General features: G+C 54.2%; 1 protein-coding gene and 1 long non-coding RNA gene across 3 annotated transcripts in view; one reads left to right on the plus strand and one right to left on the minus strand.

Moving 5' to 3' along the window:
* Window positions 1–25,900, plus strand: part of ANTXR1 (ANTXR cell adhesion molecule 1) — a 197,444-nt gene that overhangs the window by 142,057 nt on the left and 29,487 nt on the right. For both annotated transcript variants that reach the window (XM_072768664.1, XM_072768665.1), the window contains 3 exons: window positions 3,355–3,450; window positions 3,970–4,137; window positions 12,499–12,579. In XM_072768664.1, coding sequence (XP_072624765.1) covers window positions 3,355–3,450; window positions 3,970–4,137; window positions 12,499–12,579 — 345 coding nt within the window. The remainder of the gene's footprint in view (window positions 1–3,354; window positions 3,451–3,969; window positions 4,138–12,498; window positions 12,580–25,900) is intronic.
* Window positions 9,031–17,800, minus strand: LOC140600428 (uncharacterized). Its single transcript, XR_012003694.1, has 3 exons — window positions 17,209–17,800; window positions 16,661–16,767; window positions 9,031–15,223 (listed from the first exon to the last, which is right to left on the minus strand). It is a non-coding gene; the product is annotated as an uncharacterized lncRNA (long non-coding RNA).

Raw genomic sequence — 25,900 nt, forward strand, 5'->3', positions numbered from 1 at the left:
AACGCCCCGCCCCAGGCGGGTCTGGCAGTCGCCCTCCGTTCCTGCCACTTGGCTCCCGCGGTACGGGCAGCCTTAGTCAGCCTGTCCTTGGCGGACGCCAGAGGATCGGCCTGTGTGCCGGTGGCTCTTCCCACCCCGCCACGTCCTCAAGGGCAGTGTCACCAGGGCCCAGGACACACTCTGCACCTCATCCAATGTGGAGATTCGCTTCAGGTGCCGCCGAGGTTCTTAGCAGGGATGCTGGGGACGGTGATCTCACCCCATCAGCTTTGGGCCACAAGAAAAGACACATCAAAGATTCCCTTCTCTTCTGAAGATTGCAAAACCCTCCGGCCTCTAGAATGTGTAAACAGAGCCATGGTAACTGCAGGGAAATTCTGACTCTCCCGTCGGTCAGACCCCGGGCCTTTGTGTTGTCTTTGCTGTTGTTGTTTGAGCTTGGCAGGCAAGCCCGGGTCAGGGGATGACACGGCAGGCTTGGTGGAGCAGATGAAGCCCTGGCATTTCCTGTTGTGGGAAGGCCAGCGCCTGCTGCATATGCTCGGGAGAGCAGAGACCAGAGCCTAGGGCAAGTCCTTGGTGGGAGGGAGGGCTTGAGGAAGGGCAGGGGACGGGCATCAGGCACCAGGACAGGACGGCAACTCCACTGGTCCCTTCGTTTCTCCAGATCTGACTGTGCAATGAAAAGGCTCCAGGAAGTGGTCTCCAATGTTCTTAAAAAAAAAAAAAAAAAAAAAAAAAATTAGGAGACTCATAAGACCATTTCAGTTCCCTGTTGAATAAAACAGCTTTATTTTTGGAGTTTCTTATGTTCTTGGTGCTGCTGTGTTGAGTTTTGGGTCATAGCATTTCATCGATCTCTCTTGGAAAACTTGACGAGACCAGCGGTGAAGCCGTAGTTCATAGCTGACCCACAGGCACCCACCTAGGGATCGTTGAGCCCCAGGTCTGAGACACCTGAGATACCTGAGCCTCTGGGTTTAACATCCTAAGCCTTCCGAAATTCTATCAAGAGGCAAAATACTGTGAACTTATATTTGGGGCCCTTTGGTTTTATTACTTTATCACATCTTACAGTTATAAAGCCTCAAAAATAGCAGTACGAGGGGAGAGAGGTAGAAAAGTAGCCTTCGTGGGGTACCGTCAAATGACTGGGACAGCAAAACCCAAAGGACAAAACCCAGACCTTTGCCGACACTGAGGAACAAACGAGAGTGAGGTTACCTGGGCTCGAATGCAGCTGTGCCACCCAGGAGCCGGGTGACCCGAGTCCCTGAACCCGTCTCTTCCTTAAACGGACCGAATAGCACCACCTACCGCGCTGCCCGCTGTGAGATGAGGAGGTTGATGCATGTAGAGTGCTTGGAAGAGCGACTGGCACATGCATCATAAAGGCTTCATAATTCAGCTGCTGCTTATGGCAGGTTTGGTCCCCGCTCAGTGACCACCTCCCGTGCGCCAGGCTCCACTCGGGACCTAGGATACCAGGGGCGACGGATCCACTGTGCCTTCACGGCCCACCGTCCCATAGTGAAGGAGGACAGATCTGTTTCTAAAAGGCAGACAGACCAACCCAAGTATTAGCTGCCCAGATGTTGCACATGCCCTGGTCTGCTGCGATCATGTCCTTTAAGGCGTATAAAACGTTTAAAATTCTTTTCAAAAGAAGCCTGCCCATCCCAAGCACAGCAGGTCACCCAGAGAGTCTTCTAATGCATCAGTGTGTGGCTGCCTTGCTTGGTCACCCCTGGCTCCCTGTCCCGCTGGCCGCTTGACCTTGCTCGGCTCCCTGCCTCCTGCGTGCGAGGCCCCCTTCCACACGCTGGGAGAGTCGGGCCCACCTGGGACTCCCCTCTGAGCCCCTGACGTGCCGGTCCCGCCAACGCAGGCTGCGGGAAGCGCAGGCCTTTGTTCTGAGCAATTTTGGCCTCTTTGGCTTCCTCCTCGGCTCTGCAGAGACTCCTTTTCCAGCTTCCTTTCTTCACCCAGGAGACGAATCCTGCCACCACCCTGTGGCCCGTCCACGAGTGTAGGTGATGGTATTTTTCTCCCCTCCACAGGATTAACTACAGGGCTGAGTTAAGGAGCAGTTTTGCTAATTATCCTTCCCGTTCCCATCCATAAAGTTCCAAGTTCCTCTTGTTTTCTCCATTCATCTTAAGAAGTACAAGAAGGGCCAACTTCCCGTCACTGAGCCATAAGTTGCAGACACTGAGTTAACTGCTCTATTTGAATGGTTTCATTTCATGTGTTTGTAAACTCAGCAGATAATTCTTGGGTACCTCCCGTATGCTAGGTGCCATTCGAAAGGCTAAAAATGCAATGGTAAACAGGACAAATAAACAGAAGCTTCCATGGAACTTACATTCCAGCCTGGACAGACCAACAGTAAATAAATACGAGGCGATGGTGGGATCCATTATGGAAACTGAAACAGATTGATGGGATGAAGAGACTGGGGCTACTTCAGAAGGACGTCGGACATCGTCCAGGGAAGGCCTCTGAGGAGCCATAGGAAGGAGCCAGCCAGGAGAAGGGCAGGGGGACAGCATTCCTGGGACAGCTTGTTCACAGTCCTCAAGATAGGAATATGCTCAGTCTTTGAGGGAGAGAGAGGGGGGCAAGCAGGCTGGAGTGCAGGGAGGCGGAGGGGGCGTGCTAAGGAAGCAGGCTGGGGAGGCGAGCGAAGGCCTGAGCTTGCAGGGCAGAGCTGGGCTCGGGGGTTTCCTCTCTGCTCTGTGAAGACCGGACTGGAGGCGAGGAGCACGACAGGGAGGACAGTTAGGGCGCTACTGCAGTCTCCTGGAGAAAGTGCAGGGGGCTTGGGACCAGTGGGGTGGGGTGGGGATGGAGACTTGGGGTCTTCCAGAGTAAGGTCAACAGAAATTTGCTGGCAAGCTGAGATGCACTGGGGGAGAGAGGATGTAAGGGTGGCTCCAGGCAGCGGGGACAACCATAGGAGGAGCAGGTTTAAGATGAGGATGTGGGATCCTCGAGATGGTTATTAGCCCCCACCCCGGAGACGTCAATGTCAAGTCAACATTTGGGTTCAGAACAGTCGGGGATGAAGACATAAAGTCATCAGCTCTAGATGGGATTAGACAGAAGAGGAGGGATGTACAAGGGAACGGCCCCCAGGACTGTGCCGCCACCTAACCAGGTAGTTCTGCTTTGACCCCCCACTCTACGGTTAAGGGAGATAAGCCCAGAAAGGTTCAGTGACTTGTCCCAAGGAAGGCCCCAGAAGCTCTGGGGAGTAACCCAGGCAGTCGACTCCCACCCACTCTGCCAAAGTGGACTCAGACATGGAGCAGTTGTGCTTCGCCTCCTTCATGTATGGCGATCTTTCTGCAGGAGGAAGACGATGACGGTCTCCCCAAGAAAAAGTGGCCTACGGTAGATGCGTCGTACTATGGTGGGCGAGGCGTTGGAGGCATTAAAAGGATGGAGGTGAGAACACCGCTGCATGTACTCACATCTATTTTCGGGCTGGCAAACCGGGTGAAACTGGTGAAGACTCATACCTGAGGTCTGACGGGGATGTGGATCATTAGGCATCCAGTGGAGACGTGGCACGTACACCCCCGTTAACTGGGCTCCCCCGTATGTCGCCCACCACAGAGTCAGAGTAGTTCTGCTCAAACTCATCTGCCCAAACCCCCCGATGGTTTCCTCTCTCACTGGAAAGAAATCCCAAGTTCTTTCTTACCCGGGCCTGTGGGGCCTTGGCACGTGCCTGGAGAGCTCCTCCCCTAGACGCCCATCTGCCCGGCTTGCTCTCTCTGCCCCTGCAACCCTTCCCCTTTGCCTTCCTCCATGCCCTCCTCTTCCCTGGCCCTCAAAACCCAAAGGAATTGGGGAGTGGGGAGCACTCACAGCACACATCACGCATGTATGTACGATGCCCATTCCCCGGGGCTGTCACACTTTATTTTCTCATTTTGCTTTATTATCCGTCGTTTATTTTAGGTTCGTTGGGGAGAAAAGGGTTCCACCGAAGAAGGCGCTAAGTTGGAAAAGGCAAAGAATGCCAGAGTCAAGATGCCAGAGCAGGAATACGAATTCCCCGAACCTCGAAATCTCAACAACAACCTGCGACGGCCCTCTTCGCCCCGGAAGTGGTACTCCCCGATCAAGGTATGCCTCTTTCTACCCAGAAATCCATCATCACGCCGGATAAAACACTTCCATAGTAAGAATCAGACTCTCGACGTGATGAGATACCAAACGAAATTCCAGATTATCACAAACGAACACATTTCTAAAATCACGGACCTCTGAGAACAGATACTTCCTCTCTCCGTTCCCACAGTATCAAAGTTGAGAGTAGGCTGGCAACCTAGCGGCATGCAAGGGGACGGTGAGTGGGGAGACCGGGGTAGTGACCCCGGAAGACAGCCACGCGTCTCTGTGACACCTCCCCACGTGCTCGGTAGAAGGGCCCACTCCCTAACCAAAGTGGCAGCTTCCCCTGGAGGCCTTATCCCTCTTCCTCTTGCCGCGACACGAGCCCATTCCCTTTATCCAAACCTCCTGCCCGTGTGTCAGGCCCTGGCCATGGAGCTCACACTCGCTCTCCCAGTCATGAGCAAAACCCCTTTTTTCCTCCACTGTCTCTCTTGCCCCCCACAGCTCCAGAACTTAAACCTCTTTGGCTTATTAGAAAATGTACGTGAGCCAGAGAGGGTAAGTAATGCTGCCTGAAGGCTTCTTTCCTCTTCCTCTTGATCTTCCTCTGCTTCTACACGGCAGACAGAAACTGGGCCCATTGTAAGGCCCCAATGGAAGACCCCATGGAAGAGCCAGCTCCCACCACGCACGTGCCCCTGTGCGCCCACGCGGCTTTCCCCCTCTGCCGACGAGAGCAAAAATAACATTCGTCATTCACTACGTTACGTGCTAACCTTAGAGCAGCCCTTGTCCTATGAAATCAAAGGAAATAACCCTATGAAACGATGGAGAGAGGCGTCCTTGGTAGTCGCCCCTTCTCGGCCAAGCTGGCTAGCTCGTGCTCACGCTAACTGCGGGGTGTTTTCACCTTCGGTTTGCTGTGTTTAAAGCGAGGAGATTCTTTTTTGAGATAGGTCCCTCCCCGCCGCCCCGCCCCCTCCGGGCCATGGCTTGAACTCGGGAAAGATGTGGGCGAAACGTTGCTCGCTTGCCTAACAGCTGTTTGCATCTAATTATTTTCTCATGCACAACATGCAGTGGCGTGCGTGTGTGTGCAGACAGGAAGGAGCCAAGCAGAGGCTCCGAGATGGACAAGAAAGGGAATTTTCTATTGTGTCGTTTTTAGGAATCTGTACCTTGTGACTAACCCACGACATACTTGGTGACAGCCAGGTTGTCATTCCTGTAATCTTGGATTCTGAAAGAACGTTAATTCCGTTTGAGGAATCCAATTTCTGCTCGAGAGAGCATGTTATTCCTCTACGAACTGGTGGCTTAGGACCGAGTTTTATGAAATAAATAGGGGGACGAACGACCAGATTTAGGAATCTAAAAACACTTGGAACTGGTATCCACTCAAAGCGAGGATTTGTGGCACACCTAGGACGTGCTGGGACCTGCCAGATACTCCGCACCCAGGTTCTCCAGCCTGGGTGAGTATCAGCGGTACCCTGAGAGCTTTCAAAATGCAGGTTCCCAGGCCTAATGCCTTAGAGCCTCACAAAAGGCTTTCAAAGGCACGCAGGCCATCGCCATGTGCTTACTTTTCCTCATCCGGGGAACTCCTTTTCCCCCCAGCGCCCCTTTTTTTAACATCCAGACTCCCTAAGCCATAGCCCTCCATTTGCCTCCATTTACTCTCCCCGCCCCACAGCTCGTGCTCTTGGGCCTCCTCCCTCATCACTGTGTTGAGCTGCTGGTTCTCATCGCGTGGTCCCTAGAGCAGCAGCATCGGCCTCCCCCAGGAACTTGCTGGAAATGCACATTCTCAGGCCCAACCCAGAGCTACTAAATCAACAACTTTGGGGGGTGGGGCCCAGCAGGCTGGGATTGAACAAGCCCCATGAGGACACTGTCACCAAAGGTCCCAGCCAGGCTTCTGTAGGAGGGTCCCCGAGGGCAATAACCTTGGCACCTGGCCAAGAGACCGTGACCATGACCCCAGCCATGTGCCAGAGGTCTCCGCAAGCAGACCCACGTGAGCGTTCGCAGCCCGTTGTCCCCTCAGACACAACCGCTGGATTAATGTGAAGTGGGAACTCACAGAGACAGCCAGGTGGCAGTGGGAGCTCTTGCACCCTCAGGCCTAGGGGACAAGGAGGGGAGATGGTGCCATCGGAGCCAGTGGCCAGGAGGAGAGGCCACCCAGTGGGAGCTGTGGCCATAGAGAGGGAACCAGCCATCTAAACCTGCCCTGACACCTGTTTTTATGCGGCCCACAAACTAAGACTGGTTTTTCTCCTTTTTAAATGGTTCTGTAAGTTCCCCCATACTATTCCAGAGTTTGCCTCTAGAGCTACAAAGCTACAAAGCCTAGAATATCTACTTTTTGGACCTTTACAGAAAACGTTTGCAGGTCTCTGTCCTATAAGAATGCAGCCGCTGGAGAAGGCAGGGTCTCAGGGAGGGAACAGAAGGAATGAATGCCCCCGCCTCTCCCCTGTCTTGCCTCAGGGCCGTCTGGTACCACCTGTTGGCCAAACCAAAGGAAAGCCAGGAGGTGTTATCTGTAGGCTGTCCGGCTGCTGGGCAGAGAGCTGGGAAGGCAGAGGAAGGCCGGGAGTGGATGGGGGCCGGCAGGTCATGGAGCACGACCAGTCTACCCTCTGCCCCGCCGTAAACAGGGAGAAGCCTCCCACCTAGTGCCAGACTTTTAAGGGATAGTGGGGAGACTCTTTGTTGCCCCCAGTGGAAGTGGTCAGAATCATAGACATCTTTAAATGTATCGCACCTGACTCGCTTTTCGCATGCGTTTCCTGAACCAGATGTGGGGAGCGGTGAAGCAGGTGAGCGCATTTGCTAAGCGAACCCAGTGGGGACTCATGGGAGAAGTCCACCTTGGGCTTCTCTCCACCGCTCCCCAGTCTAAGTCAGGCACTGACCACAGCAACCACACTTCACCCTCTCCTCATTCCAGGCTCATGACCGGGAAATTTTCCGATATTTGGCCTTCATTTTCCTTTGCTTGGTTTTCGCCCCCTGGATTTACAGCACCCCATGCTTCTCATTAAATTCGGACTGACCATTTCAGACAAGTTAAGTAATGCCCAGCTACATGGCTTCCAGATAGATCAAAACCAGGACTGTTGTCAGGTTTGCTGGAAGGCTTGCAGCCTTTATAGAGAAACCATTTTCTCCCTTTCCAGTAGCTCCTCCACATGACTGGAAATGACAGGAATGACAGCCGAAGGACAAAAGCCAGACCCGGGATGGCCAGGCAGCCGGGCTGCTCTTGGCAAGAGAGCCAGACGGTGAAGGGGCAGGGTCAGCCCGTACTACTCGCGGGGCCTGGACGGGGGTGGTCTTCTGTCCTCTTCTTTCGCTGGCAGGCCAGCTTCATCCCTGGCCTCAAAGCACCTTGACCTCGTAACCAAGCAGCGTTTGGTCATGAAACTGCACATGACGGACTCTACGTAGCCCAGGAAGACGCACCAGAGACTTAAGTGTTGTCAGATGGGCTGTTGAAGTCCAACAGACTTTTTTTGTCCCTCTCTGGCTACTTTAAATAATAGCTCCAAACTTTTTTTAAACAAAGCCCGAAACTAAAAAAAAAAAAAAAGAGCAAAACACAAAGCATCTTGTGTGAATGTCTGTGAGTGTGTGTGTGTGTGTGTGTGTCCGTGTTTCCAACATTATTCATTTATTTCTCTTGAGGAGAAGCATGGGTCACAATATGCACCCCGTATTCTAAGGTGTAAAAGTTCCGGGGCTAGTCTGCGACGGGCCTGTCGTGGAGCTGCCCTCAGATTCTCTACCTCGGACTAACTTCCAAGCAGCTAAGGCAGACAGACCCGCAGAGGAGACACAGCTGTTGTCCGACCAAAATCCTAAAAAGGAGAAAAAAGGAAGATCGGCCACAAACCCCAGGCACCAGGATGCCACACAGACATTCCCAGCCCTGTCTTATTGTTTAGGAAGGAGAAAAAAAACAAAAAACGAGTTGACCTGGAACTCCCCGTTTGCCCGCCCTCGTGGATTAGGTGGTCGGAGCCCGAGGTGTGCTTCTGGAACCTGGAATTGGTAAATGTCTCATGTTTTAGTCAAGATGTGTCCACCTGAGATGAAAGAAATCTGTGCCTGAGTGTCAGCGCCTGTCGTCGGACACAGGTCCTGAGGCTGATGGGGACGTGTTTGTTTCTGCTTCCCGGCAACGGTTGGGCAGTTCTCCCGGGGGGGGGGGGGTGACCAGTGTCTGGAAATGCATCCTATGGAGAGGCCCACGCACGATGGACACTCAAATCTGAGATAAGCTCAAAGGCCCCTTCCTCCCAGACTTGGGGTGAAGCCCAGGGACTGGTCAGGAAAGTCCCCTAAGGCTTTTCCCGCCCCAAAGGGATATTATTAATAACCTCGTTAGCTGCCGTCTTGATGACAGGCTTCTGCCTCGATTCAGGAAAATAAAGGCTCCACCAGCCGTCGTTATGCACCTCTTCTGGACCTCAGAGATAAAAAAATCATCCTCTTCTTGGCTATAAACACACTTCTCCTATAACTGAACTCCAGCTCTTGCATAAAGCGTCACCTGCTGCGGGAGCAGAGGGAGGTGTCCGGAGGGGCAATTACCCAGATTGTTTCCTATGCCACAGACGTGGGACTTTGGGCTCATCTGTGGGGCCCCTGCGACTCAGAACCCTGAAAGCATGGCCTCACCTGGGCCAGAGCCGCCCAGTGATAGCAGCTCCCCCTGGGGAAGCACTCACCTGAGTGAGACGCACACTGCAAACCGGACACGGTTCCAAGGGCTTCCCTGCACTCGCCCCTTTGTTTCTCACATCAATCCCAAAAGCAGAGACGCCTACTACTCCCATTTGCAAATGGCAAGCTAAGGCACGGAGAGGTTAGGTAACTTGCTAGTAAGATGCTTCTTGGTTTATTTTATTAACTGCAAAAAGCATCCATTTGAACTAGCGATGAAATCAGTTATTAATCAAAAAGGAGAAGGGACTGGGAGCCTGGAGGCAAAAGACCAACCAGGAAACTGTTGATAGGATGAGTGACAGGGGATGAGGGCCTGGGCCTAGGCAGCGGCCATGGAGGCGGTGGGGCAGGAAGGACGGGACGCTGGGGCAGGAAGGACAGGACGCTGTGACAGAGACAATGTCCACAAGACATGGTTGAACTTGAATATGAGGGGCTGGGGGAAGAGGGAGGGGGCTGGAGGAGCACAGGACTGAGGACGGGTAAGGTTCACATTATTGGGTTCTTAACACTCCGTATTCTGGTCGTTTCCACCTTTCTACACAGCCTCCCAGATGATCATTTTAATGACTTCCCCGTGATCATAAATAACATTTAACAAATCCTTCCAATGAGACGAGTATCTACCCCCGATACCTGATTGTAGGCCTTATAGCCAGCCTACGGGGTAGATGGCAGCATGGTGGCCCACTCTGAAGATGGGAAAGGGGAGGCTCAGGGAGATGAGCCAGCTTGGCCGAGGCCGCAGACCCGGGAGGGGCAGGGGACAGGCCCAGAGTACAAATGCAGGTGGTCTGGAGCGTCGCTTGGGGCCGCAGTGTCACACCCAGACGTGCGGCCTCCAGGAAACCGGCCCCGGTCCCGATTCTCACGGCGTTACACATCGAGGTGGTCTCTGCTCTTTGACTCTGCATGTAGTTTTAGCTTTAAATTTCTGCAAATATTCTTTCAGCCCCATCTTACTGCTCCTCGTTTGTGAAGCAGCTGAGCGCTTAGCGCAGAGAACGCTGTGGGTGGGCTGATTGCAAGGACACATTCTGGGCGTCCCCCAAACTAGGAAAAGAAAAGAGGCATTCGTCCAGGAAACCCACCTGGTTTTATCCTGAAATATAAATACTCGTCCCAAAGAACCTTAAGGGAAAACATCTAACTGATGATTGAAATGGTTTGATGTGGAAAACCATGCCGAACCCAGCAGCAGCCCCATCCAGCTTTCTAAAGTCATTTCAAAATATTTTTAGAGGCTGTCGTAAGTACTTTGCCAAAAGAGATGAGAAACTTTACACTTAGCAAGACAAAGCTTAGCCCGCAGGAACTTGAGCAACAGTTGACAGAGGTTCGGGAGCAGGCTTTTTTGTGTTTGAACACAACCCACCAGAAAACAACTCCAGGACATGAAGTCTTCAAGATGATGCTTCCGCGAAGATGTTCTGTGTCAAGCGACTTGAGGTCTCCGGACTTCCCCAGCCTTTTCGGCACCATCCTGGAGAGACCTCTCCCGGCTGATTGCCTTCAAACGTGCCTCACGGACACCCCAGGAGGAAGTATAGTTTGGCCCAGTATATACCCATGAGCGTGTTGGGTGTGCACACAAACACCCACCCGTGCACATACTCCTACCCGTTTCACTGATACAGATTTGACACAAAATTAATAGTCATCTTCTCCATGTGCAAGTGACTCAAGTATTTTCTTCCCTATTTTATTTCTTAAAAATTCTGGTCCTAGTACACAAAATTGTTCCATGAGGGCTTGAAGAGTTGCAACCGAGAATTTAGAGACCCTGTCCCTAAAGGACCTAAGTGCAAGGTCTCCAGCCCGAAGATGTGCACGAAGAAGAATCTACAGTTGGTGTAATGGAAAGGGTATGAGCTTTGGAATCACAGGGCCATGGGGTCCATTCGCACCTCTCCGATTTCCACGCTCTGTGCCTTGGGCGACTGAGTTGTTAGTCTAACCTTCTGTTTCTTCGCCATAATCCTTTTGGACTTTGGCAGAAGACACTTGTGAAAGCACCCAGCCCAGCACTGAGGAGTCATTCATTCATCCAGCCAGTATTTACTGAGCGCCAGATGCTCTCCTGGGGCTGGGCATACAGCAGCTGACCAACCCGGTGACCCCTCTGCTTTCACGGAGTTGACATTCCCGTTGGCAGAGACAGACCAGAGGCAAATAGACATAGAATATGTTTACATCAGGAATTAGGGCCCCTGGGGGGCTCAGCGCTGGAGCATCTCCCTTTGGCTCAGGCCGTGACCCCGGGGTCCCCGGATCGAGTCCCACATCGGGGTCCCCACAGGAAGCCTGCTTTGCCCTCTGCCTGTGTCTCTGCCTCTGTGTGTGTGTGTGTGTGTGTGTGTCTCATGAATAAAAAGATAAAATCTTTTAAAAAACAAAAATAAAAAGAATACGTCAGGGATTGATAAGGGCTGTATCAATCTCCTATTGCTGCTATAACGAACTACCACTAAGTGACTTAACACAATTTATTATTTTATAGTTCTGGAGGTTAGAAGCCCAAAAAAGATCTCGCCTAAAATCAAGGTGAGGCCAGGGTTGCATCTCTTTTAGAGGCTCTGGGAGAGAATCCATCTCGTCTTTTCCTGAGTCTAGAGGCTGCCCACACTCATTGGTTTTGAGGCCCCCCTCGCCCCTCTCCAAAGCAACCATGAGTTGAACCTTTTTCACACGGTATCACTCTGTTGGCACAACTTCTCCGACTCTGACCCTCTTGCCTCCCTCTATTAAGGCTCCACATGGTCCCATTGGGTCCGCCTGCACAATCCAGGATAATCTCCCCATCTCAAGATCCTTGCCTTAATCACATTTGCCAAATCCTTTTTGTCATGGAAGGTGGCATGTTAAGGGTTAATAGAGCAAAGCTAAATAAAGGTCATTGTTTCCCTTTAGTATTTGCAGCAGGAGAACTCAGCCTCACTCAGCCTAGCTAGGGAACAAGAATGGCCAGAGGCATTGGACTCCCTTCATCCCACACTCAGAGGCTCACTCTTCTCAGATTCAACCCATTGCTACAGTTCCAAAGGGGTTGTGATTTGGGGCAATCCACGATGTTTGTAATCTGTCCCTTGAGCCTGGGATTCCCGAGCAAGTCGTAGGTGCTGAGTGAGCCAAGGGGAGAGCCAGGGATCTGCATCCCCAGGGCCTCTCACTGGTCTTGCTCCGTCAACATTTCTATCCAGTCATTTTCCTGAATTTGTCATCATTGTTGCTTTGGTGAACTCTGGGCATTAAGTGGAAAGAAGAAACTGTGGTGAAAGTTGAAAAGATAGATTTGTGGTGTGGGGATATATCCAGAAACGGTAAAAAGCAAAAGCTTTTTGAACATGAAAGAGCTTCTCTGTGTTTGCAAATCTGGGGCTGCCCCAAAGCCTCCAGTGTCCCCTGCATGAGCATCAGGGCCGTCTGTTATGTGTCTCTTCTCCCCCCAGGCTCCTGCAGCCCGCATTGTGAGCTCAGAGCCTGGAGAGTCACTCAGCCTGTTACAACCACATTGCTAGTGTATGCTGTTCACATGACTGAAGAAGCATGGAAAGTTCTACATGTCTGTGCTGGCCACTGCTCTGGTTTCATTTGTAATCTCGGTGCGCTTGTTGTTTTTGTTCTTTTCAGGGAAAACTGGATGCCTTGTGGGTCCTACTAAGGAAGGGATATGATCGTGTGTCTGTGATGCGTCCACAGCCAGGAGACACGGTAGGATTCATTCATGATGTCACACACACTGTTTTTCTCTGTCCCTCTGACCTTGCTGAACTAGAATAACTCAGATATATCCAGCTATTGTTTTATGTTGTGAGAAATCAGACACGAATTTTCAAAATTCTGGTATCTATGAGACCTTGAGCGTTGACTTGTTTTTTCTGGGAAGGATTTTGACAGAAATACATTGAGTTAAACCTCCTAGGACTTGAGCTTCTTCATCTGTAGGTACAGTGAGTGGAAGAGGTAGGGCTGGATTTTGCCTCTGCAGCAGCAGTGGCCAGTGGTGACCAACAAGATGCCAGGGCCACAAGATGGGGCGGGGAAATGGGGGCCACAGAAAGCTCTCACCGTCTTCCAGGAGGTATTGGGCCCAACTGGTTCAAGACCTCAGGAGGGCCTTCTGCCCTGGTGAAGATTTGTCCCAACATGGTCAGGGCCAAGCTTGGGGTGTCTCCCAACTAAGAGGAGGCAGAAAGGGAGGAGCCAGCAGAGACCCTTGGAAACCATCTGGCCCCTCTTCATTCTGTCAGTGAGGAAATGGAGGACAAGAGAAGCTGGTAACTGGTTCCGTGTACACGGCATCAATGCTGGAAACAACTCCAGTTCCGCCGGCATCACGCTATTGCTCTGTCTTCTTGCAAGAGCTGGTCTCTCTTCCCTAAATTTCACAAAACAAAGCTTGGGACCAAGTGCTCCCTGAACTCCCAGCCAACGGCATCGTCCATCCACTTGTCTGGGAGTCGGGCATATTAACCCACAAGCAAAACACGGGCGCCTGGTTTGGAACTCGTTTCACTTCAGGCAGAGAACTTCCTTCTTGGTGGGAAAACCCCAGGCAAGTTACTGAACCTCTCTGAACTTCATCTTTATAAGGTAGGTCAGGCTTGGGCTGGTTGGAGAAGGTAATGTCTGTCAAGGGCTCGGCGCAGGGGTGAACGCGCAGCGATGCTCGGTCAATGGCAAAGATGATGGTGGTTATGGACTTCGTGCTCTTCTGCACGAAGGGTTGATGCCGAAGTTCAGAGCACATTGCAGTGGACGTGCATCCGGGATACCCACTTGTTGGCCCTGCTCACTCTTCAACCCGGCACAACTCATAAAACAGAAAAGCACCGCGTATTAGGCAGGCCCCTCTTCCTTCGCGCTCAATTACGGGGGGGGGGGGGGGGCAAGGGGATTTGGTCTACAGTTCCATAGCTTGTACGATTAGCTCTCCCTGCCCCCCGCTTGTGGCAGGGGCAGCAGGCAAGTACGACGTGACAACAACCAGGCCATACAAGTGCGGGGCTGACTTGGCCCCTCTGGGATGTGGGATTTGTCAATAAGAAACGTAAATAAGAACGCACTGTGATAGCAAATTGTAAAGTACGGGCTCTCCCGTTAACAGAAATGAGCCTGGGCCATAAAGTTTGTCCTCGGGGTGGTATTTGGCTTTATACATCTGGTTTCTGTGGGAAATTAAGAAAGTTTTTTTCTTTTCTTTTAAGTGTGCATGAGACTCATCAAACATTGAAAAAAAAACCAAAACAGTGAGATACCTCAACTCAGGTTCAGCGGTACTGTTTTCTCGTGACGTGATACGTTGGTCAAGTATGCAGGCCCATGTTCTTCAGGGCACCTGAGAAGCCTCTCCGCTAGGATTTGTTAATCCAGCTGACCGGCTTGGCAGAAACCGATTCATAAGCTGAGTCAACCTGAGTAGTCGTAGGGGAGGTTATCGTGGGTAAGACCCCAGACGCAGCACCCGCTGGCGTGAAAGGGCTAACGGGTTAAATGCAACCACGATGGGGCAGCCCCGGTGGTGCAGCGGTTCAGCGCCGCCTGCAGCCCAGGGCGTGGTCCTGGAGTCCCAGGATCGAGTCCCACGTCAGGCTCCCTGCATGGAGCCTGCTTCTCCCTCTGCCTCTCTCTCTGTCTCTATGAATAAATAAGTAAAATCTTAAAAAAAAAAAAAAAAAAAGCAACCACGATGGAATGCAAACCGATGGAGGGTCCTCTAACGAATCCCACCTAAACCGAATCTCTTAACCTACTGGTTTTGAACCAAAGTCGGTGTTAACAGTCGAAGATGGTCTCCACACTTTTGAGAAACACAGTACCCCCTTGAGTTGTCGTTCTCCGATCGCACAAAATAATAGATTTGAAGGACAGAAGGCCTAAGCACTAGGATGCATTTGGCCGTAGTCTCAGCCCTGTCCCTAACGGATGGTCTGGCTTGCGTGTAAATGGGCTTTCCTTATAGAAATCCTGATAGTTTTAAGGCACAGGGGAGAAAGCGATGCAGGGCATTGTGTCCTTGTAGTCGTGACGATGGCCGCAGGCACCTTGATGTCTGCGTGGAGCTTCAGGAGAAAGGTCACAGAGCGGGTAGGAAGGGGGTTCGAGGCTGCCCCACGGTAACCGGGAAGGAGTTCCAGGGCAGGGACGACTATGTGGTAGCTTGGTCCACGTGCTTATTCTTTTTTGTTTTGCATAATCCGGGAGACTCGCGACGGATCCGCATCACTTGCTCGGTGATGACTCTGTAAGAATTCCTCAGCACTGATTTATGGGGCTGACCACATTTTCCATAAACTGAAGATGACTACATCCCGGCATGTGCTCGTGAACAAGAGTCACAGGTTCTGAATTTTTCCTTTAAAACAAAAACAAAAACAAAAATCACCTAATTGCATTCTCGGTTGCGTTCTGAATTGTTTCAAACCCATGTGGCGCTCACAGAAGCCTGGCAGTCCTTCCCCGATCCCGTCCGCCCCGTCCGCCCCACGGTTAACCCGCCCCAGCTGTGCAGACGCACGCGGGGCCACCAACAGAGCCCACGGGCTGAGGGCCTCCAGCCTCCGCCAGAGTTGAAGGCTGGGGATCCCGAGCCTGTGGCCACCCCGTCCCTGGGCCTGGCGCCCTCAGCCTCGGAGCTGTCCGAGCTCCCGTCGGGGGGACCGGGAGCGGGGCCACAGGGGAGGCAGGAGCTCTTGGGTCTGCCGCCACCCGTCTTCCCTGCTCTTCCTAGGGTGGCCTCACCGTCCTACAGTTCCCAGGTGCCCACCAGCAAGGCTCTGGGCCTAAGCAAAGTGCCCGCAGAAGCCGCTTAGGCAGCAAACCAGCAACACGTGTGATCCTAAAACATGACGAGCTCGCTAAGTTCTTTGCTGAAGCCATCCCCCCGCTTCCAGTGGAGAGCTGTGCTGGGCTCTTTCTAGAACACCTGCCTCAGCCTAACGCTCTGGGGCTTCACACTTGCAGTGACCGGGAAAAAGCCCCCCCCCCCAAACAGCTTGATTTGGAAAGACTCCCCTAATTGCAAACACAGGGATATAAGGGAACTTCAGAGATCAGGGTCCTTGGAACCCAGTGGCTTTCAGCCTGGTGGCACCTTGTGATCACCTGAGGAGCTTTAAAACCCCAACGTGGGGCGGGGGAGCACCCGGGGGGGGGGCCCGTCGACGGAGCCTTGGACTCTTGGTTTTGGCTCAGGTCATGATCTCAGGGCACTGGGATCAAGCCCCGCAGCAGGCCCCACGCGCCGCAGGGAGTGTGTGGAACATTCTCTCCCTTCCTCCCTCTGCCCCTCTCCCTGGCTGCACTCACTCCTTCTCCCTAAAAGAAAGAAAGAAATCTTAAAAAAAAAAAACCCCGCTGACCCCAGAGTCCCATCCCATAGGTTCTATTTCACTGATCTGGGATGAGGTCTGGACACTGGGATTTTAGAAGCTCCCCAGGCGGTTCTAATGGCAACAGGGTTGAGAACTGCTGCTCGGGTCCAGTTCCCTGTTTTTCATCCGAGTCGGCGCCTTCTCCTTCCTTCTCCTTCCTTCTCCATCCGTGTGAGGGCAGCTGTGCACACGCCTCCAGAAGCCCCGGGCCCACGTCGGCCGGGCACGTGGGAAACGCACGGCCACCATCTGCGTGGGCTCCCCCCGGGAGGATGGTCCACGTGGACTCCCGGGGGGAAGGGGTGGCAAAGAGCAACTGCAGCTCCGCCTCATATGGTTTCTCCTGGATGCAGTTCAATCAATGCATTGGCCAGTCCCCCCCCACCCCCACCCCCACCCCCCAACCCGGTTGTTTTTACCTCGGCCGGAGCCATCCCCCTTCACGTGCCCTGGGAGGGACCCACTAGAATTGGAAGTCTTGTCTGTTTTCAGCTCGGGGAGGCCGGGGAGGCCGTACATTCCATTACTATCAGCAAGAACAAAGAAAAAAAAATAGCTTAAGGCACAGTCTGAGCTTGTTTTGCAAGGCGGGGCCTGGTGCAATCCCAGGAAGAGCCACAGGAAGCGCCCCGGATGGGGCCCCCCCGGCTGGGTCCCGGGGCTGCGACAGCCTGTCCGGAGGTGGCTGAGGCCGGCTCCGGCCTCTGAGGCAGGTCCCTCAGGCCCCGGCCCCCCTCCACCCCCCCCACTCCCCACCCCCCCCCCAGGCCGAGGCCACCACCACCAGCAGTGAGGCCCCGGCTCACGGCTCCTGGGCGCAGCTCCGGCAGGAGCGGCTGTGCCCGGCTCGTCCCCCCCTCCGCGCCCACCGTCCCTGCGGCGCCACCTCTCTCCTGCTCCCTCTCTCCCGTGCGCCTGCCCCCAGACACTCTCGCGTCCCACACCCGTCGGGCTCCCCAGGACCCACCTCGGGGCCACGCGCCCACGGTGCCCAGGAGAACGGACGGCGGCTTGGCCTCCGGGGTGGGCGCAGGGCTTGGAGGCCGGTGGTCACGGAAGTGCACGGCGGTCACGGCAGGTCGGGGAATGACGACGACCTCTAGTTACGGAGCAGAAACTGAGGTTTGGGCGGTGGTTACCTTCCCCGGGGACGCCACGCCGGGGACGTCACAGGACCCGTGTCCCCCTGAGTGGCCGCGGCTCCCGGCTCTCGGTCGCACTACCGCCCCAGGGATTGAAGAGGTGGGCCAGACCAAGAAGGGAGGGCACGGCGCCCGGACGGGGAGGGACCAGGGGCCGAAGGACTAAGTGTCCCTGTCGAACTGCCCGTTGCAGAACCGAGCGAGAGCTGCTTAGGCGCCGGCACACGTCGGGTTTCGGGGACGATCTGGGGAAATGGACAGTGTGGGCATCCAGAGTAGAAAGGTTGGTTGACATCCCGTGGGACGTTCACCTCGATTCTGCAGTCCATTGGGGTTTGTTTTTTTTTTTTTTTTAAGATTTTATTTTATTTATTTTATTTTTTTAAATTTTTAAAAAATATTTTATTTATTTATTCATGAGAGACACAGAGAGAGAGGCAGAGACCCAGGCAGAGGGAGAAGCAGGCTCCATGCAGGGAGCCTGATGCAGGACTCGATCCCGGGACCCCAGGATCACACCCTGGGCCAATGGCAGGCGACAAACTGCTGAGCCACCCAGGGATCCCTCCTTTGGGGTTTTTTGAGAGATTTTATCAAGTCCTCCCTACACCCGACGTGAGGCTCGAGCTCACTACCCCGAGCTCAAGAGTCACGCGCTCCACTGACAGGCCTGCCGGGCGCCCCGACCCTGCGGTTCTTACCAGTAATTTCCAGTTCACAGAGAAGGCTTTTGCCTTTGAAACTCCTACCTGCAGATTTCCCCCGAATTCGCTTCACCGTGTCTCCCGTAAACCCCCCTGTTCCGACGACACGGGGTGTCGAAGGTCAAAGGAGCAGAGCACAGGCAAGAGCTGCCGCCGTTGGCTCGGTTCAGGAATCCGCTCGGACAGCAAGGGCCGCTGGGGCCACGAGGGGCTCTGCGGGAGGTGACACGGGACCCCGGACAGACGCGGTCGGGGCGGCGGAAGGGCAATCACGGGCAGCGCAGGGCGCAGGGGGGCCGCTGGGACTCGGTCCGGCAGCCCGGGTGGAGAAGGGCCAGGTCACGGGCCTCCAGAACCAGGAGGCAGCCCGCGGGTGCCAGGGGGCCACAGTGGGGACCGTGAGGTGGGCGCAGACGGGATTTCGCCACCTCGATGGTCAGACCGGGGAGCCCGGGCCTGGTTCTGTGCCCGCTGCGCACTGATGCTCGTCCGGGGACGATGTCATAGCACCAGGTAGACCGTCCTTCACCAAGTCCTCTCTGATGCAAGCGTGACTCCATATTAACCGCATGCGTCACGCGTGTGTGGGATTGGGCCGCAGGTGTCTTGTCCTGGAGAGCCGCCGGGGGACAGGCGTCATCCGATGAGCCCGGAGCCCGTCCGCGGGGTCGCCCGGCCCCCCGCGGGGCCCTGAGGCTGGAGGTCAAGTGGTGACGCGGGGGAGGAAGGTGAGGGACGCTCCACCGGGAACTGGCTGGGGGGCCCCCAGTTCAATCCCGGGGCTACCCCGTGGCCCCGGTTACGCTCCCCAGCTTCACTCTCCCCGGGCGTGATAGCGATCCCCGATCGCCACTTCCCTGGGCGTCGTCAGGGCTCAAGAAAGTGACACGTGTCGGTAGCTGGAGCAGGTGGGAGTTCATTTCCTCCCCTCCCCTCCCCTCCCCGCCCCCGGGACGTTGCCATCAGTCTCCCAGGAGTCCATCGCGGCTCGACGGGAACAGAAACCTCCGTGGACTCGCCTTGGCCGTGTCCGACGGCGCCGAGGCCGGAGAGCCCAGCTGGGGACCGTGCAGGGCCTGGCGCCGGGGCCGGTCTGCTCTTGCCCCCTGGACGGGCCTTTCATACTGGCCGTTTACACGGACGAGCTTCAGATTTGCCGTCGGGTCCGTCGGCAGCCTGCGGGCGCCCCGTGGGCCTGGAGACGCGGTGCCCCCGACTCCCGACCTTTGTACCGACGTTTTGTGAGAGTGGATCGTCGAAGAAAAAGAGGAGGAAAGCAAATTGTAAGGAAATGTTCCTCGAGGGTGTGATTTGTCTTGGCAGAGCACCTTCCTTGGATACTTGTATCCTCAGTGGGATCTAGTTCAGTTCTCACCCTTGGAAATCTTTCCTTCATTGTCTCGTTGGAGAGGGACGGGAGTACTTAGGATTCTTGGCTTCCTTGCCCGAGTGATGAAAAGAAGTTCAAGTCACCCTATGTCCCCAGCGAAAACCAAACTGTACCCAAAACCTGCCGAGGTGGCTGTTTCCCGAGACGTCGGACCCAAAGTGGATGCTTCGAAACACACCATCCTGAGGTTTTTCTTTTTCCTTTTTCCTTTTTTTTTTTTTTTTAATTTTTTGTTTTTTGTTTTTTTGCACCAACGTCCTTCCCTGCGGTCAGAGATCCCTCTAAATTCACAGATGTGCAGGCGGCTGCTGGGGTGGAGGGCTGTCCCCTCCCTCGGCGCCCCCGCCTCTGTCCTCCGGTCCCCCACAGCCCGACCACACGCACACTCCCCTCGTCGTCGTTGTCGTTGTCATTTTACAGCTTCTCCTAGGACGCCCACGTTCGAAGGGCCTCATCCCCCAAACGGCTGCAGCAATGGAAGGTCAAGTCCTGGTGTCGAGCCTCAGTTGCCCCCAGAGAAGCGAGGCCCAGGGCCGGGACAGGGCCTCATTTTTTCCCTTCCAAACCGCGTCAGGATCGAGCGAGGCAGGACTCGGTTCTAGAGTCAGGATCGCACCCGAGCCCGGACCACTTGGGAGGTTGGCAGCTTTGTCCAAGCACATGGTCGTGTCCAGCGGCTCGCGCGGCTGCCGTGGGCCTGGGGACGCTGGGGAAGTCCGTCTGCGGGGACCCTCTGCGGGGACGGGCCTCGGCCAAGAGCCGCCCGCACCCCACCCGCTGGGAGCTGGGCTCTGGCCGGCGGTGGGGTCACAGGGCCCAGGGCGCGCCGCGTGCAGAGGGCCGCCCCCGACACCAGCCCCTGAGCACGGCTCCCCAGCGTCTCCCAGCCGCCACCTTCCTCCGTCCCCTGTTGGCCCCTGGGGAAGATGAGGCTCCGGTAGTCAGGGTCACACAGGGAATTAGCGGAAGGGGCTGGACCAGATCCCATCAGCCCCTGGCCGTCCCTGCGGCCTCACCCCTGCAGGGGAGGGGGGTGGGGATCGGGGAGGGGCCAGAGGTGGGACAAGGCCCGATTCTGGAAATACAGCGAGTCCTCCCTTCTGGCCTCGCGCCGCGCCCATCACCCAAGCCTCTCCCTTTGCATCCTGCCCAAGGGGACGGGACGCTCCCGTCCTCCCCACAGCCCGCCGCCCTGCACGGGTTGCACCCCCAGCCCCCATGCTCCCTCCTGGCCCCCCTCCCTGCTCCCCTGCACCCCCAGGGTCTTGTGTAAGACGGAGTGCACCCCCAGACCCCATCCTCCCTCCTGGCCCCCCACCCTCCTCCCCTGCACCCCCAGGGTCCTGTGTAGGACAGGGTGCCCCCCATCCCCCATGCACAATCAGGCCTGGAGCTCCTGCTGCACAGCAGGCAGCCAGGAGGGTGTGAGAGGAGGGAGGTGGGCCCCTGCCCTGGGGGTGCACATCAGAGTAGGCAGGAAAGCAGGGTCACACTGCACCAGACGTGTGGTGGGGGGCAGCTCGGGGCACCACGGGGGCAGGGGGCAGGGAGCTGTGACCCAGGCTTCCAAGGCAGACACCCGAAGGCCAAGCTCTCCTGGTGAAGTGGGGGGAAGCCATCCTGCGGGGGGCACGCCTATGTGCAGCCCCAGGCAGGAGAGGCCAGAGGAGGAGGCCCAGGCTGACCTTGGGACCGGAAGGGGAGAGCAGCCTCACCCCCCTGCTGGCTACTCCTGGGGTTGGGGTGCTCAGCACCAGCTGCGGCCTCGCCCCCCCAGGGTCCCCCAGGCCCCTCCTTCCTCGGTGCTCACAGCTCCTGCAGCCAAGTCAGTGAAAGCCAATACTGACCTTCCTTCCTGAAGAAGCTGTGATTTTAGCAACGAGATCATAGCTCTTTTCTGCCCCCCAAGTTCTCTCCGCACTGAGGACGGGGCTCAGTTCACCTTCTCGTCCCAGGAATTGTGAGTCTCTGCAACCCCCAGGTGCTCACAACCGGCTGCAGACTTCCGTGGCGTCCCCTTGGTAGCAAGCGCGTTTGCATTTCCATAATGGGCCGCAATGTCGCAACAAACCCTCTGCCTTTTAATGAGGAGAGCGGGCCCACCCTGCCTTCTAGGGGCATCTTCCAGGAAAAGGAGGCTTAACAAAGGCTATTAGAACATTAGATTTTCGTTGGGATGGCTGCCCCTACCTTCTGTCACCGCCGCTTACTGATAACTTTGACTTTTTGCACAGTTTAGTAGAAAAACAACTCTCTGACTTTACTAGGCTCGCTTTTCAGATTCGTTCTTACGGGATTTCCTTAACGTTTCGGTGCTTCTGTATCTTTTCCCTTTTGGCTGATGCCGTGGATCGCAAGGCCGCGTCCAGAACCCACGGTGCTGGCACAGCTAGCGCCCCGCGGATGCTCGCTCCCTAGCATCCGGCCCCTCGCTGCCTTCCTGGGTTCCTCCCACCCCTGGACGGGGTCGCCCCATTGAACGGCGTGGCCTCGGGGGCTGATGCCCAGGCATGGGCCGCCGTCACGTTGGCCGCATGCCGACTTTTCAAGGCCTCTGACTTGAATACAAGCTCTAAACGAAGTCAATCTTGAGTAAGCTTTTCCATAGTCTCTTCTGCTCACTAAAGGTGATGTGTAATGGCAAATTCCTAAATGTCACAGAGTCTGGAAAGTTGGGCATCATAGCAGACATCCACTGGCCTTTAGTGGTGCAAGTACTAAAAGTGAGCCCGCTGCAGATTCTACCGTGGGGTCGACCCTGTTGCCGCACAAGACGTGTCCCCCTTCCTTTCTCTTTCTAGCAAGGACGGTAGCTCTGAGCAAGAGACGTGGGGTTTCTTAGACACGGAGGTAGACAGAAATAGAAGGGCGGTGGCGTGTCTTGTCCTTTGGTGGTGGGAGCAAGCGTCCCAGAGTCCTGGCGCCACTGCCTCGGTGACTGCAGCACGTCGACAGACCTAGGGGTGCTCAGCGATGGCCAAGGCATCTGCAGAACGGAGGCGGCTCTCCGCGCAGGTAAGCGGCAAGCACGCCTCTAAGGGAGACCGAGCCCCGTGAGAACGCCCGAGGCCCCGGTCCCCGCCGCCCGTGGGCTGCGCCAGGCGGCTCTCCACCAGGTGCGTCTGCTCGTGGATCCAAGCAACATCTCCCGGCAAAATTGGACCTTACGGGTAATTAGCATCAAGCCAACGGCCTACGTGTCTGCGCCCACAGCGGGCCACTCCTGAGCGGCTTGGATGCAGGCTTCCGGAAGCTTTCGCCGGCCCACGGGCACGTTCCAGTGTCGTCCAGCAGCACGGCTGTGCTTCCAGCGGGCTGTGCACTCTCCTGCCAGAAGGAGGGTTGTGCCCCCCGGAGGATCACCCGCGGCCAGGTTTCGATGCCCGTCCTTCGTAAAACTCACCCAACCCAAGCGATCGACTTCGGTGTCAAAGGAGAACAGGAATCTTTGGATGCCTTTATTCTGTAATTAATTTTCTTGCTCTCTCCAGCCCGTTCTTTTGAGGACGTGTTTGGTTCTCATCCATCTCCAAGCTGACTTTTTTTTTTTTTTTTTTGGTTTTAACGGCCAACGAGTTGATGATTGGAATTCTCTAGCTTTGTAAGCCCTGGAACAAACCGTCCCTCCCTGAAGAAACACAGCTTCTCATAAATCTTCCTCCGCCACCCCCAGGAACGCCAGGGTTAGAGAGGAGAGAAACAAGATTTGATGTTAAATGAGTCATCTTCCCAGCTGTCGCTTGCAGAAGACCGATGAGTACAGACGTGATAGACAGATGCAGTTTCAAATATAGTTTTCACACCTTAAAAAGTCCATGGGGATCGGAAGATAGAAAGCCCCTCCATGGCAGGAATTTTAAAGTAAAGAATTTTCTTGTAGGCTCTTCACGGTCGTGGGAGAGCAGGCCAGGGCCTTCGTCTGGGTGAGAACATCACTAAGCCGCTGGGTGGGATGACAAATGGAGTCGCATTTTAAAAAATTACTTGTGACCTCCCCGTTTCACCCCCACCGGTAGCAAAAGGTGGTTTTAGGCCGTAAACACCCCAAAAGTAGTGTAGAGCTGTACTGTCTGGTAAGGCAGCTGCCTCGAAACATGGTTGAGCATCTGCCTCCAGCTTAGGGCATGACCCCAGGGTCCCGGGATCGAGTCCCGCATCAGGCTCCCTGCATGGAGCCTGCTTCTCCCTCTGCCTGTGTCTCTGCCTCTCTCTCTGTCTCTCAGGAATAAATAAGTAAAATCTTTAGAAAGAAAAAGAAATGAAATATGCAATGAGGATAAAACACACTCTGGATTTTCAAAGTTATAATATAAAAAAATATGGAATATCTTTTTAGTGATTTTTCTATTGATTACATGTTCAAATGATAACCTCCCGGACATACTGGGTTAAATAAGCTATATTATTAAAATGCACTTCACCCGTTTCTTTTTTTTTTTAATTTAAAAAAATTTTTTAATTTCCATTTGGTTTTTTTTTAATTTATTTTTTATTGGTGTTCCATTTGCCAACATATAGAATAACACCCAGTGCTCATCCCATCAAGTGCCCCCCTCAGTGCCCGTCACCCAGTCACCCCCACCCCCCGCCCACCTCCCTTTCTACCACTCATTATTATTAAAATGCACTTCACCTGTTTCTTTTCACTTTTCACAAATGTGGCTCCTAGAGAACTAAAAAACTACCCAAGTGGTGTGCGTCCTGTTTCTACTGGACTGCACTGGTCTGGAGGACTGGCCTGGAAGACACTTGTGAGGAGGGGGCGACATGACTTCCTACGGGCCCTGCGTCCTCCAACCATTTGTATTTTGTGGACACAACGAGGATTCCCGAAATTATGGGAATCTGCCCCAGCCCTTCCTGGTGTTCTGCTGGGTCAGCCGGGACTTTGCCTTCCTGCGCCGGTCTCTGTCCCCGGCTCTGTGTCCGAAGCCAGACGTCTCGCATGCTCCACCCCATGCTCTGTTAGGGTTTTGTTTGAAGCAGAGAAGCATTGGGCTAAATAAAGCACTTGCAGACGACCTGCTTCTGGGTGGGTTTTGTACGTCGCCGAGCATCTCACTCTATTGAAGCAGAGCGATCCCTGCAAAGTCAGCCCTCGACACAAGGGTTCGCAAGGAAAGAAAAGGAAAATGAAGCCGACAAGCATTTACGGAGGTCTCTCGGCTGCTTCTTTTCTCTACTATCATCACAGGGAAGAGAGGCCTTGCAGCCTTTAAAACTCTCTTCTAGGTACGTGTACTTTTACGGGATTACCTTCTCTAGCTTTGAAAAATTTCTAGAAAGCAAATAGTAGCCCCACCACCTTACCAGAACGGGAACCCACTTGACTCGAGCAGTAATGATCACTAGTACTTGCCAAAAGCCATACAATCTGCAGTTACTTTCTTTTCTTTCTTTCTTCCTTTTTTTTTTTTTTTTTGCGGTTACTTTCAAGGCATTTCTTCCGATGACCCTGTGACGTGGGTGTTCTCGCTCCCATATTACAGATGAGGAAATTGTCTTTACAGATGACCGAAGAGCTTAGGCTCTACACTGATAAATGAGAAAACTAGCATTGGTCCATCCGACATGTGTTTATCTGTCGTTCTAAGCCCTGGTGAACCAGGGGCCGGGTGCTTTCATGGCATTTACGCTCAAGGATTCCCAGCATTCCAGTGCCATGCCACGAACTCGAATACAGTTGTCCCTCCTTGTCCGGGGGGATGGGGGGGAAGCATGTGCCAAGACCCCCCGATAGATGCTTGAAACCGCAGCAAGTACTTTATATATACTGTGCTTCTTCCTATACTTCAATACCTGTGATGAAGTTTAATTCATAAATCAGGCCCAACACGAGATCCACAGCAATGACGGTAAAATAAGACAATTATAACGACCTACTGTGATAACAATTATGTGAACGTGGTGTTCTCTTCTCTCTGAACACACTCTACCATCCTGGACTCATCCTTTCTGTGATGATGTAAGAGGATAAAATATTAAAAAAAAATTTTTTTAAGGATAAAATTCAAAAAAATAAATAAATAAATAAATAAATAAATAAATAAATAAATAAATAGGATAAAATGCCCGCATGATGAGATGAAGGGAAGTGAATGATGGCGGCGTGGTGGCGACCACTGACCGTCGGGCGATACATAGAAGTTCTGGTTTTGGAGCCGTGGTTGACCGGGGGTACTGAGACTGTGGAAAGTGGAACCCCCAGATAAGGGTCTACTGGAGGGTCGCAGGGTGGAAGGAGGGTGGATGTCTTGCCTGCATGGTCAGCAAAGCCCTGTCTTGGGAGAGCTTGACATCCACGGGAGGTCCGAATGACGGGCAGGAGCTGGCCACGGCCAGACGGGAGCCCGGGCGGTGGTGCAAAGGCTACAAGGGCAGAGAGCAGTGGGGATGGAGGGCGGTAAGGCCAGCGGGGCAGCC

The sequence above is a fragment of the Canis lupus genome, chromosome 11, assembly GCF_048164855.1.
Source record: "Canis lupus baileyi chromosome 11, mCanLup2.hap1, whole genome shotgun sequence".
In the NCBI taxonomy this organism is placed as follows: Eukaryota; Metazoa; Chordata; class Mammalia; order Carnivora; family Canidae; genus Canis; species Canis lupus.